Below are 13,516 nucleotides of genomic sequence, written 5' to 3'. Positions count from 1 at the left end.
TGTTGAACACATTTAATCCCATCAGGGAACCATGATGGAATTCTTTATTCCCCTAAAAAAATGTATGTTCACGCTGTAGGCAGCAGGGGTCTCTGCAGCTGACCCACAGCTCAGTCAGCCTATGGTCTTTGAGCCAGACGACTCTTCCCCTCCTCCTGTTCGACCAGCTTGAAGTGGGTGTAAGACAGGATACCTGCCAGAGTGCAGAGGATTCCCAGCGCCTGAGTGTGAGATGCAAGGTAGAGAAAAGAGGGCTGTCACTGTGGGGGGGAGCCAAAAGGTTGGTTTGAATCATCAGAGCAGCACAGCAAGACTCACTTGGTTCACTGACAGCGGGTCATGGAAGAGCAGGTATCCTCCAATCAGAGTGATGCAGAATTTAAAATGACCAAACATGTTGTAGCTGTGAACTAGACTCAGGAAAACAACAGCAAATACAAAACATCTAAACTTATTAAATCTAATTCCTGAAATAATCTCAGACATTATTTCAAAAACTGAAGGGTCATGAAGACCTCCAAAAACTATCAAATAAACGAGAAACCTCTACAAGAATATCAAAGAGAATGGAAAGAAAAAGAGAATGAAAACCTGCAAACACCCCTGAAACACCTTTCAGACACACAGAGGCCTCTTTAGGCCCCTGTGTATGAGGATACGTGACAGCTGAGGTGTTTCCAATGATCCAGTAGATGGACAGGTTGACCAGGAACGCCACCACACCTGAAAACAGCACTGTCATCTGGGAAACATGAGGACAATACTGTGACTCCCCCAGCAACATGACAATGTACAGCTTCAGGAAAAGCCCGGAGCCAGCTACATCGATACATGTGTGAGCAGATAATGGGGATTACAGATCAGCGAGGACTGAGATAAGAACTTAGGAAGGACTTTACACATGCAAACATAGTGATGGATTTACGAACAGCTGCTGCTTCTACAGAGCTGGTGCATTTGTGTCAAGTGAGTTTTAACTGAGAGTTGTGTGTGTGTCATGCTGAGTCTGACCAGAGCAGGCAGAGACCAGGGTCCAAATATTCCTCCGTCTCCGGTCAGCGGCTCAAACACAGGAACAATACAGAGCAGGAAGCCCGATGACAGAGGAGCCTGACGGGATAATGGTCCTGTCACTTTCATATTAATACAACATGCATTACAGTCACAGTATTATTATTTAGGGATGTGTTGAGCTGATCTGCAGCTCATCTGTATGAATGAATGAACCCGTTTGGTTTGGTTTGTACTGACAAATCTGCAGCCTTTCATACATTTTCCCCATCTGTGTGAATCAGCTAGTCCCAAATCTAGTCCCACAACAACACCAGCAAGACCCAAGTCAAGCTCCTTATTTTAGAAAGAACAGATATCAATATCTGATTAAAGTGTTGCTACACTGATATTAGATTAGTAAATTATAAAGCGATAGTGCTGCTGTTACTGTTTATTTTATCAGTCTGCTGTTGAGTCATACCTGGTAGTACAGAAGCTGCATGGAGTTCACCTGGAGCTCATGTTGTTTCGCGCCCACCCACTGAGACAGAGAGAGAGAGATTTAGTTGTTCCTGTCAATTTCACAAAACCACTCTGTCTTTTCAGTGCTGGAGATGTTTTTACTCACCACTTGGTAAAGCGATGTCACCAGAACACCCAGCGAGGCAAACACTGTCCCCAGCAGGTTGAATCGCACATCATAGTAGGAGTTCAGTATCACGCCTAAGGTTATGGGCACCTGGAGAGAACAGTGTGGTTCAGCTCGCCACAGTGTCAGGAAAGCTGAAGCTCGCAAGAGCATTGTTATAGTTCAGTGTAAGTACAGCCTCACAAAGCAGCTGGCATGGCTGTGAACTAATGCTGCGTTCTTGTCATACAACATGCTGGTAGGAAAGGGAAAGTGATTTTCGCTAAAGTCAGAGTTTTGCAGTCTTAACAACTTTGATAGTGACATGATTTTATTTATTATTTACAAGTCACATAATCACAATAACTCCTAAAGTACATGAATGCAGCGCTCGTCTTGTTTTCCATCACAAGCCTGCCTTCCAACAGAAGCCATATCAACAAATCAGCTTGCTTGACCCTGGGGAAGCTACTCTGAAAGATTTGCAAGTGGCCAGTTACTTAACACTGGACAAAGTTAAATGCCAGCAAAGCTATTCTAGGCGAAAATCTACACTGTATGGACGAAAGTATTGGGATGCCTGGCCAATACTCCAACAGGGACGTTAATGACAATTGCATTCAAATACATAGACTTTAATGTGGAGTAGGTCTCCCCCCCCTTGCAGTTATAGCAGCTTCCACACTTCCTGGAAGGATTTCCACAAGATTTTGGAGTGATTCTGTCGGAATTTGTGCCCATTCATTCTGTGGAGTATTTATGAGGTCATGCACCGATGTTGGATGAGAAGGCCTGGATCGCAATCTATGCTCCAGTTCATCCCAGAGGTGTTTGACGGGATTGAGGTGAGGTCAGAGCTCTGTGCGGGCCAGTCAAATTCTTCCACACTGAACACATCCAACCATGTCTTTATTCATGCTGGAATAGAAAAGGGCCTCCAAACTGTTTCCACAAAGTTGGAAGCATACCATTATCCAGAATGTCTTGGTATGCTGAAGCATTAAGACTGGCCTTCACTGGAAGTAGGAGGCCGAGCCCACACCCTGAAAAAAGCCTCATACCACTATCCCTTCTCCACCATTGGCACAATGCAGTCAGGGAGGTAACGTTCTCCTGGCAACCGCCAAACCCAGGCTCACCCATCCGACTACCAAACAGAGATTCGTCGCTTCACAGAACATGTTTCCACTGTCCAGTGGTCCAGTGCCGATGTGCTATATACCACTCCATCCGATGTTTGGCACTGGACTTGATGATGGGAGGCTTGCATGTGGCTGCTCGGCCATGGAACCCATTCCATGAAGCTCCAGCCACACAGTTTTTGTGCTTACATTATTGCTACTGGAAGTTTGGAACAATTCAGCTATGGAATCAGCAAAGCATTGGCAACTTCTACACACCTTCGCAACCACTGACCCTCCTCTGTGACTTCACGTGGTCTTCTGCTTTGTGGCTGAGTTGCTGTTGTTCCTAAACGCTTCCACTTTCCGTGGAATATCCAGCAGGGATAAAATTTCACAAACCGTCTCATTGCAAAGGCAGCATCCTATCACAGTACCATGCTTGAAGTCACCGAGCTCTTCAGAACGACCCACTTTGTTTCACAAATGTTTGTATGTAGAGACTGTGTGGCTAGGTGCTTGATTCTATACACCTGGCAATGGGTCTGACTGAAACACCTGAATTCAGTAATTAAGAGGAGTGTCGCAATACTTTTGTCCATATAGTGTAGCTTGGTTTACTAAAGTATTCAGAAAAAGTAGCTCCAAATACTTTGGGGAAAAATCAAATTGACAATGTACATGTGATACAAAATTATAACAAAATACAATACTAAAGGTCACATCCCAGCAAGAAATGCCACTCAGTTGTTACCTGACACCTGAACCTGTCCTAAATCAAACTGCCCCCTCTGGGCTTTTCAGGAGGACAAAACTGCAGGGAATATAGTATTTATGTTGTAAACAAATCTGGAATTTGTATTATCTGACAACAACCAAAAGTTGAACTTGCACTTTTTTAGACCATCTGTACTGGTACTGGTCTAAAAAGATGGGCCTGTTGTCTTGCCCCTTTTCAGACAGCATGAACAACAGGAACACTGCTCTACACAACAGGCCCCTCATTTTACTTGTCAGAACAGAATCTCATATGACACATGAGCAGTGTCTCAAAGTTCTGATCCAACAGATGGCTCTGTGTGCACTGAAAATGTCTTTGCCAACACTGAAAAGCCACTCACATGCTGCATGGTCAAATAAAAAGATTTTTAGAAAATAATGTCTTTCCTTTCATAACCCAAAATTGTTTGGAGTTTCAGTAGCTAACTACACAAAAATGGCAAAAAAGTGATTTAACTACTTGAATCACTACGCAAATATGAATGTGGCTGAACTACCAGCAAGTTACTGCACAATGTACTGTAACTAAACTACTGGTTCAGTTACATGTAGTTCACTACTCCCCAGCCTCTTCAATTATCCATAACACTCTTCTCTATCTTTTTACCAAAAGACCTGACCAAACCTAAGAGCTACACCTGAACCAGGAATGTATTTGTGCCTTTTGTCAGTATTCCTGACCCTTTACTGAAGCAGAAGCTTATGAAGATAATAACAACACTGGCTTCCTCTTTTCACTAGACGCTGCACATCTACTCACAATGCACGACACTCTTGCGTGCTTTCTGCAACAAAACGGCCCCATGTCTGTGGTTGCAGCTTGAACCAGAGTACAGTAACAAGGAGATGATGTAAGCTTTCCTTACCAGTGTCAGTTTAATCTTGGTGGAGAAGGTCTTCTTGTAGTAGGTGCTCTGGATGAGGATGATGACTGGTGTAGTCATGGCTTTAGCCAGCTGGTACGTTCCTATTGAGTTGTTCTGCAGGGAAAGGTTGGTGAAGGCCACAAACCCACAGAAGCTCAGAGCCAGCCACACAATCCTGCGAATTGGAAGGCTTTTTGGAGAGAAAACATCCATTTTCTGGCATATGTACAGCCCCAGCCAGGTGACCACAAAGTGAACAAGGGTTAAGGTCATGTTGGGGAAGCCATAGTGCACATAGATCCACTTGTTGATAAAGACAATGCAAATAGAGGACAGCAGGTTGGCCAGCAGGCCGGCCACAATTCGCTTGTTGGCTGAGAAGCTAAACAGTCGGTCAGCCATGGTTCTGGAAGTTTCCTAGCTTGGTGTGCAACAGCCGAGCTTTGTGTACTAGCTGAGGTAGCTGTTCACACTGCTGCAAAACACAGAGAGTGAAGGTTAGACAGTCTGAAACTCCAGCCATATTAAAGATGAGCCTCATCAGAGAATCACTGTAATACTCCAACGGGTGAAAGCTTCCATTTGATTTTGTTTAAGCAGCTTTACAAAAACCTTGCTTTGTTGTGTTTGTAGAGTCCTGCTCATGAAGTACAACTGCTTCCAGGGTAAAATCAGCAACTTGGAAACACAGAATTAGAGCATGACCCTTACTGGAAATTTGATATTGATAACATATGAAGAGTTTGCAAAACCTTGTCCACACTTGTCTTATTTTTATAGAGTAACACTAAGTACATCGGTACAAGTAAAAGTCCTGCATCCAAATCTTACTTATGTATAGGTACTGTCAAAACAGTGTAGTTAAGGTACTCATTATGCAGCAGAACTACCTAATTCAGTGTTCTATTATTAAAATGTTATTTATAATCTATTATTACTGTGTAAGCAGCAGGTTCATGTTACAGCTGATGGAGCTAAAGCTAATATTAACTACTTTATATACTCTGGCAATGGTGCAATGTAACTAACTACATTTATTCAAGTATTGAGTCCAAGTACAAATTTCAAATATTTGCACTTCTATTTTGTGACATGCTGCTTTATTCTTCTTTTCATTACATTTCTGGTTGAAATATTACACTTTGTCTACAGCTTTAGTTAAAAGGTACTTTGCAAATTCTGATTTTACATGCTACATGACTAGTTTATAAAATATGCACTTTGTTGGAGACTGAAGTACATAATCAGCATATAAAGTAGTTTTTATTATATTTATTTCCATCAACTGTAACACACAAACACTACAATATAATAATATGACCCTGAAATGGGCAATTTTACTGTATTTTACTTTTAAAAGTTCATTTATAATTTACTGACAATACTTGAGTTATGTGTAAAACTTGCAAAATTAGTGAAGAAAATACAATAATCTCCTGTAAATTGCAGTTTAAAGTAGCCTAGCATAATGTAAGATATACCTAAAAATTGTACTTAAATGCAGTGCTCGAGTAACTAAACTTAATCTTTCCATTGTTGGTTTTTTTTTAGTAATCTGTTAAATGACCTCTTAACAGCACAAGTATGAGAACAGTTTGTGGTTTTGAACTGTTGACTGAAAATAACGTTTTTTTAATAAAGTTCAGAGTGATGTTCTGAACACTGGCGTGAAGCAGCTGTCGATAATACTGAACTGTTAAAACTAACATAAATAAAGGGTTCAGCGATGTGTTTTGCTTCGCTGTCTGTCTCTGTCTCTAAGTAAAGTTTACCTGGGGTCTTCATCTGTCTCCCTGCTTCTCCCCGCTGTAGCCTGACCCGCTTGTCTCACTCCAGGAGAACAAACACCCGTGTGTAATCGGGCTGTGCATGCACCTCAGGCGAGAATCGGAACTCTAATCCCGGCCTCTGGAGTGAAGAATCACCGCTACTCCACTGGAGGAATTTCTTCCCTGTTCTCCTGCTAAATACAGCGGTAGTTTCTGGTTCAAAACCGCCCCGTGTTCCTGTTTTCTGTGTGTGTTATACAACAGCGGCTGCTACCGGGCTGGAGGGTAGAGATCGTCTAGTAACAGATGACTCACTCCATATAAATCCAGACAGGGAAGAAATATGAAACACCAGATAATAGAACGACAACATCACGGTTATGATAGTTAACACTTAATATATATTACTATTACGATGATGATTAGGCTATTACATTTTAACTTAAGTATAGACCGATGAAGTGCGCGCATGCTTTGCAGTTTGTGTACAGTTTGTGTACGTGGTTTATTTGTAGTCCGTTTTCTTCTGAAGAAGAATTTCTACTCTTTGGTCAGGTCTGTGCTGGGCTTCATGCATAGTTCAGATCTCACTCGTCAGGATAGTGCCAGCTCATTTCTGGGCTAAAGTTACCTGTGGCCTACTACTTAACTTGTAATTGCAAGGAAACCGTTCAGGCGTTAATGATAGGTTGGTAGCCTATTTAATAAGTGAACATTAAATTCTCACTCACTAAAACTACCTCCAGATGCCTTCTTCTAAGTTTTTTCAGCATACTATGACCGAGAATCTGCACAGATAAATTCTCACTCGGTCATGGAGCAGAGGGTCGCAACAGTTTAGTAATTTATTTAAGTGAACAAGGAATTAAGATTAGGAAAATAATTAAATTAATAATTATGGTATAAGGCTCCAGTATCGTCGGTGGCGGTAATGAACCTTAACGCTGGGTTACCACCCAATATTGCAGAAGAGGAAAAAGAAGAAGAAGAACAGGAAGACAGGAAGAGAGGAAACTAAAAAAAAAAAAACACACAAGAAGAAGAATTTTGTTAAACCTCGTGAAGCGGGAATTGACAGCTCACTACCATGGACTGGTAAAATTATATAACTTTATTTTTAAACTTTACACAGCTTTTACATCTGCACGTGCTTATATTTGTATGTCAACTACGTTTCTGGTCGTTGGCTTGTTATTTGGCCGCCTAGCTATCGTCAGGATACTGTATTGTGCTAGCTGAGTTAGTGATGCTAATGCTGCCATCTATAATCAATGCTGATGCTAATCGTCTAAATACTGGTTTATGTACTGTTGAAATGTTTAAGTAGAGCTGCTAATGACGTCGTTCAAACGCAGAAATTTAAGATAAATAACAGTAGGTGCTAATTACTGACAAAAGGTGAAATTAAGTGGTATAGCAACTGAACAAACTGGTAACTGTTTGGTGTTGTTAGCTAGCAGAATTGCAGGGCAGTAACTAAATGTCCCTGTGTATTCTTACACTCACAATTGTGTGTTATACTGTTACTATTTTATATTCTGTCATTAGATTATTACTCATTAATGGTTTAGCAGCTTTTTACTGTTAGATATGGTTGTGGAGTTCGTTTTAGCTATTTTACATAGCACTACAAGTAACAGTTATTTGCATAATGGATTATTCTGCACATTATTTTTAATACATTGTTTGGTTTGTAAAAATTCAGAGAGTAACTTTAGTGGGAAATGCGCTTTATCACAATTACTCAGGCCACCAAACCAAAGAAACTCAAAATTCGGATTAAAAATTGGTTATTAAAAGTGATTAAAAGAAAGCACGAAGTGAAGCTGAAACCGTGGAAAGTTTTGCATTAAAGTGACTTGTATAGTTATCAAAATAGATGTAAATTTTCTGTCAGTAGACTTATTTCTTAATGAGTTCAGTGCTACTGTTGAATTCTATAACAAAGCACCTTACTTTATTGCTGAGTTTTATATATAGAAAACATATTTAAAAAGAAAAAACTTACAGAAGTATGTCACCTTTGTGTTTGTCTGTTTTCATGTCACTGATAACAGGCATGTATTCATTTTGTCCTCCAGGGGCCAGACTGAGCTGCCATCTCCGGTGGTTCGAGATGACGAGGTGACGATAGCTGCCCGCAGGAGGAAGAAGGTGGCCTGTATCCTCCAGCTGTGTGTGTTGCTGTGTGAGGTGTGCTCTGGGCAAGTTTGAAAGCAGACATTGTAAAAACTTTGGAATAAAATCAGTGGCAGAGGATAACAGAGGCAGACTAAGAGTTCTTCTTCAGCTGAGGTGTGCGTACTGGTGTATTGTTGCATGTTATGACATACAACGGAGATCCCCCAGCCAAGAATCCAGCTGCCGTTGTTGCAATTATGTAGTGTACTTGATTATTAGTCTTTATTAATAATGTCAGAACTGTCAGTATTGTTATTTACCTGACTGTTGTCAGTCCCATCACCTGGTGGCGGCAGTCCTGTTTCCATGGTAACACCAGCTCGCTCCCTGCCGAGGGCCACTCCTGCGTCACTGTTCAGGCAAGGAGGTAGGAGATGTACACAGATCCAGATTCAGACAGTGACGCTTCACATGAGCTCACACTAAGCCTAGTCTTGTATTTAACTGCTAAAAGTAAAATTTTAGACTTTAGTGAAAAACAAAGGTAAAAATTCTTCACTTTATTCTACTCACAAACTTGATCCTCAATGACTGAAGCACAGAAACAGAACCAAGCACACCAACATTTTCTGGCTAATAATAAAATTATAGATGCACCGACTGCAATTTCCTTGGCCAATTTGTGAGTTCCGTTTTTTTTTTTTAAGTCAGACCTGCTGATTCAGATTTTCCTTCTTTCTAAGAACAATAATAGACAACATACACAGACATTTTTGTGACTTTTCTATAATGAAAAGTTAAATTGTAATAAAAATAAAACATATTAAAGTTTCTGTCTTTCTTTAATTGTACTTCTACAAATATGAACAGGTGCAACAGGTAATAGAAACAGAAGAATGTCTGTTACTACTGGTAAATGGTCTTATACTTGTACAGTGCTATGCATTGCAGCGCACTCAAAGCACTTTCACACAATTTGACCATTCACCCATTCACACTCCCAAACACTCATACATTTACGCACCGGTGTCATCACCAGGAGCAACTTGGGGGCGTTCAGTGTCTTGCTCAAGGACATTTTGACATGTGGACTGGACAAACTGGGAACCAAAACACTAGTCTTCCGGTTAGGAGATGACCTCCTGAGCCACAGCCGTGTGTGAACCTTGCTCGAGGTGCACATGAGATGCTACACACTACACTTTTGGTCTTTGCCACTGCATGTGTGACGTGAACCATCGTGCCTGTAAAATTGACCGGCACAAAATCAGACATTTCAGTGTGAGCAGTTGGTCGTCGGTCAAGGCGGAGGGCTGGCGGTTTGATCCCCGGCTTCTCTGGTCCACTTGTCAAAGTGTCCGACATCGAAACCCCCGGTTACTCCCGGTGATATCACCAGTGTGTGAGTGCTTGTGTGTGTGTGTGTGTGAGAAAGGGAAATAGTGTAAAGGCTTTTGAGTGCACTTCAATGCGTAGAAAGCTGCCATATAAGACCATTTACCAGCTCTAAATGAAACATTAGTAGAACAGTAATATTGCTCACATGACAACAGCCATTTACTTGTAGATTGATAATATCCAAGTTCCCACTCTCACTTTGTCTCTTGCTCTTCCTCAGTAACTCCCAGGGTTCCGGATGTTTCCTCAATTCTGCCTCCAGGAGGCCGAACCCCTCGATACATGCACACACCCAGAAATATACCCAGCAGTATGGTGAGACATGCACACCTGCTCTTTGGGTCTCACAAAAGAACATTCTCTTATCTTAAACCTCTCTTACTGTCTTTAAAGACAGTAAAGCTGGCTGTCAGAAAGCGAATTAACAGACCCTCAGTACAGCTGGCAAGCCAATACAATAATATAGTGAACAGAATATTCATTTTAACAGGTTTGTTTTGTTTATTTTGGATGATTTATATAACATATTAAAATCCAAATGCATTAAGAAATTTGGATTATTTTTGTACATGACTCATACAACAGGTTTGAACCACTCATAATTACATTTGTACCCAAGTGAAAATTCTGAACAATTCTGTTTGTATGAGTGGTTCTTGCATGAGACCCGCTCTTACACACACACAAAAAAATCCTGATTAACATGAGTCCATTATTTACTCTAAGCTGTGTATGTGTGTAGAATTTGGACGACAGTGACTGGACCAACAGCATGTATACCTCCCCTGTTTTGGGACTAGAGAACACCAGCTTCTTCACAGATGGCATGACCAATCTTAGCTCAGCCTTACTGAAGGAAGATGACCCAGGAGAGGCAGGTGAGTGAAACAGACACACCCATGCTCATTCTGCAGTGTTAGTTTATAGCGCACCCGTTGACAGTGGAGTTTATCTTTTCAGCGGCTGCCAGTCTTTTCCCAGAGTTTCTTGCGTCCTTCCTGAAACATTCTTCCTCTCCGGTGTTTGACCTGCTGGAGGATTACCAGACACTCTGCCAGGACAAGGTAGGTTTTGTGTGCTCTTGTAACCTTTATGAGGAGTTTATGGAGCTTTCATGCTATTTGGTGCAGTTTTGGATTGGCTCTGATGTGTTTTCTTGTTTAGTTTGTTTGGTTTGGGCTGGTGTGAAAGCTGTCATTGGAACTGTGAGCAGACTTGAACTATCAGTTCTGATGGATGTTTGATTGTAGCATGAACTCAAAAGCTGAACTACTGTTAAATTAAACTTCTGGCCAAAGGAGTGTCAAACGAGTTAAACAAGGGATGAGCTGACTTGACATCCTACAGCGTTAATTTTAGCCATTCCCATTAACAGTTTAGTGAAATGTAGTGACCACACAGTGACTGTCTGCCCCTGTAATTTTAAAGACCTCTTATGGTAAATGGTCTTATACTTGTATAGCGTTTTTCTATGCATTGCAGCACTCTCAAATCACTTTCACACTATTTGCCCATTCACACACCGGTGAAATCGCCGGGAGCAAGCAACTGGGGGTTCAATGTCTTGCTCAAGGACATGTGGACTGGAGAAGCCGGGAATCAAACCGCCAAGCTTTCAGTTAGGAGACAACTGCTCTACCTCCTGAATCACAGATGACCCACCTGTTTGACCCATTTTTCTAAAGACTGAGTGTATTTTAAACATGCCAGTGACATTTCATTCATCCAGAGTTGTTTAGATTTCTCTAAGACCCATTTAAACAAGAGAACTCATGCTACTTGGTCAGGAAACAATTTTAAAGTTCAGGAAATGGCAAACATTGGGTGGTTTCCAATTTGATTAGCCTAATTAGTATAGATTAATATAATTTCCCATCATGTTGAAATATTCCTTCATGTTGAAGTATTACTCACCTTCTCACCATCATCATATTTAAGGTGGACGTGCTGCAGTCTGTGGTCCTCAGAGCGGGCCAGAACAGTAAAACGGCAGGAGTCCGCTGGCTGCTGCAGCAGGAGAGCTGTACCTGGAGGCTCATCACCTCACTCTACAGGTACATGTGCAACTCACAACTGCTTGTTTGTCAGAATGACTATGCGCTTGTGTCTGATCTTCGGTCACTTTCTGCAGGGATCGGGTCCAGTTGGCGCTGGAAGATGACATCATGACTGACATTGTTGTGAGTGACAGCTCATTCAAACTCATTTATCCATTTAACAGTCCAGTAGTTTTTGTGGTGAAGATGGTGTTTGTGCAGTTCCACCTTAGACTGGAGATCAGGAAGCTCACCAACTCTTTTAGCTGTTATACTCACACTAGTCAGACTGTGTTAACGGTGCTACAGGAAAGGTTACTCTTCCATTTTGTTTTCAGTGTCAGTGACCACAACTTGACTTGTCAGTGCGAATTACACCGCCACCGATTAATTACTGCTGGTGTCAATTCTAATACAAACACAGAGCTGAGTGCTGTAAAGGTGAAACAGTTTGTGTCTCTGCGTGTAGGTTCCCAGCAAGAGTGAGAAGGACATAGTGGAGCAGCTTTTTCAGCGGGATGCTGTTGTACGACAGAGTCAGGTAACAAACACATGCATTGCCTCAGTGCAGCTGTCGGATTATAAGGGCTCAGTTTCATAATACAAAGCGACGGTGGTGGTAGCACAAATTGGTTAAAGAAAATTTGACCAAATGCATGTTTCCATCTGCTACCATTATGTGAATAGTAGGAGTTGGTCTGTTGAGATCAACAGTTGGTGGTGCGTTGTTTTTAGCAACACACCAATTTACCCCCAGAGCCAAGGATAACATGCTTTTGTGATATTGTGAGATTTTATTTATTGCTGTTTTCACTCAGGTTTTTATGCCCAAATTGAAAATGAATATAAAAACTACAGTTCAGTACTACACTGTGCTCTGTTGCAGCTGGTTGTTGATTGGCTGGAAAGCATCGCTAAGGATCAGATTGGAGATTTTTCCGATAATATAGAATACTACGCCAAAAACGTCTGCTGGTGAGTTCCCATCTGTCTGTACTCGGATATTACATCTGCAGTGTCTTGTGTGTATTAGTCATCAGTGAGCTGCTGCTGGAATAGACTGAGCTTGAGCTGTGTGTGTGTGTGTGTGTGCGTGTGTGTGTGTGTGTGTGTGAGGGAGAGAACCCCCCCCGCACTGTAGATGGGCTTCACTGTTCCTCTGGTCACTGAGCTGGTAAGACCTTTTATCACAACAACAATCACATCCTCCTCCCAAGTGTTTTTGAATACATAGTGTGTGTGAATGTTTGTGTTCAGGACCCAGACGCACCTCTTCGGCAGCAGCGCCCCCTGGCGGACCTGGACAGAGAAGACGATGCCCGGCTGCTGAAGAACCTATTCACCCTGATCAGAGCAGGGATGACAGAGGAGGTAGAAACACACACACACACACACACACACACACACACACACACACACATATACATTATATTTAATTGTGCGTTTAATTCTGTGCATAGGCTCAGAGGCTGTGTAAACGTTGTGGTCAGGCCTGGAGAGCAGCAACTCTGGAAGGCTGGAAACTTTACCATGATCCCAACATGACCTCAGGTAACCTCTGACCCCAATGTGAACTGAGTTTTCTTGTCACAGTCTGTAAGTCACTTCTGACGATGTTCTCAAGAGCCTGTGTATGAATGAACCAAACAAGTTGTTTTTTGAGCCAGCCTTCATACTGACCTTACTGTTCTCTCTGCAGGAAGCATTAGGTTGCAGCCTGTTGAAGGAAACCCTCAGAGAGGAATCTGGAAGGCCTGTTGCTGGAGGATGGCTGAGGAGGTACAAAACACACAGAGGAAAACTA

At 41.9% G+C, this 13,516-nt stretch overlaps 2 protein-coding genes across 5 annotated transcripts in view; one reads left to right on the top strand and one right to left on the bottom strand.

Annotated features, from left to right (window-relative positions):
• Positions 1-6: 6 nt before the first annotated feature.
• slc35e3 (solute carrier family 35 member E3) lies at positions 7-6,570 on the bottom strand. 4 transcript variants are annotated; one of them, XM_020613306.1, is made up of 9 exons: positions 6,161-6,570; positions 5,001-5,066; positions 4,389-4,863; positions 1,622-1,732; positions 1,475-1,534; positions 1,012-1,110; positions 660-742; positions 319-403; positions 7-221 (listed from the first exon to the last, which is right to left on the bottom strand). In XM_020613306.1, exons 3-9 carry the CDS (start codon positions 4,788-4,790, stop codon positions 120-122), a joined length of 942 nt encoding a protein of 313 aa, XP_020468962.1. In that variant the 5' UTR covers positions 4,791-4,863; positions 5,001-5,066; positions 6,161-6,570; the 3' UTR covers positions 7-119. The 4 variants fall into 4 exon arrangements, with proteins under 4 accessions (XP_020468962.1, XP_020468963.1, XP_020468961.1 ...); XM_020613307.1 differs by having other exon boundaries at positions 4,389-4,860; XM_020613305.1 differs by lacking the exon at positions 5,001-5,066.
• Positions 6,571-7,095: 525 nt separating this feature from the next.
• The window catches only part of nup107 (nucleoporin 107), a 14,334-nt gene continuing 7,913 nt past the window's right edge, over positions 7,096-13,516 (top strand). The window contains exons 1-15 of the mRNA XM_020613326.1: positions 7,096-7,252; positions 8,239-8,318; positions 8,613-8,705; positions 9,897-9,991; positions 10,419-10,554; positions 10,637-10,740; positions 11,615-11,730; positions 11,808-11,856; positions 12,182-12,253; positions 12,599-12,687; positions 12,729-12,738; positions 12,854-12,886; positions 12,970-13,083; positions 13,173-13,263; positions 13,412-13,491. Coding sequence (XP_020468982.1) covers positions 7,245-7,252; positions 8,239-8,318; positions 8,613-8,705; positions 9,897-9,991; positions 10,419-10,554; positions 10,637-10,740; positions 11,615-11,730; positions 11,808-11,856; positions 12,182-12,253; positions 12,599-12,687; positions 12,729-12,738; positions 12,854-12,886; positions 12,970-13,083; positions 13,173-13,263; positions 13,412-13,491 — 1,170 coding nt within the window. The 5' untranslated portion in view covers positions 7,096-7,244. The remainder of the gene's footprint in view (positions 7,253-8,238; positions 8,319-8,612; positions 8,706-9,896; positions 9,992-10,418; positions 10,555-10,636; positions 10,741-11,614; positions 11,731-11,807; positions 11,857-12,181; positions 12,254-12,598; positions 12,688-12,728; positions 12,739-12,853; positions 12,887-12,969; positions 13,084-13,172; positions 13,264-13,411; positions 13,492-13,516) is intronic.

Source organism: Monopterus albus, unplaced genomic scaffold (assembly GCF_001952655.1).
Source record: "Monopterus albus unplaced genomic scaffold, M_albus_1.0 scaffold132.1, whole genome shotgun sequence".
In the NCBI taxonomy this organism is placed as follows: domain Eukaryota; kingdom Metazoa; phylum Chordata; class Actinopteri; order Synbranchiformes; family Synbranchidae; genus Monopterus; species Monopterus albus.
Note: the sequence above shows the minus strand (reverse complement) of the source record. Positions and strands in the feature narration are given on the sequence as shown.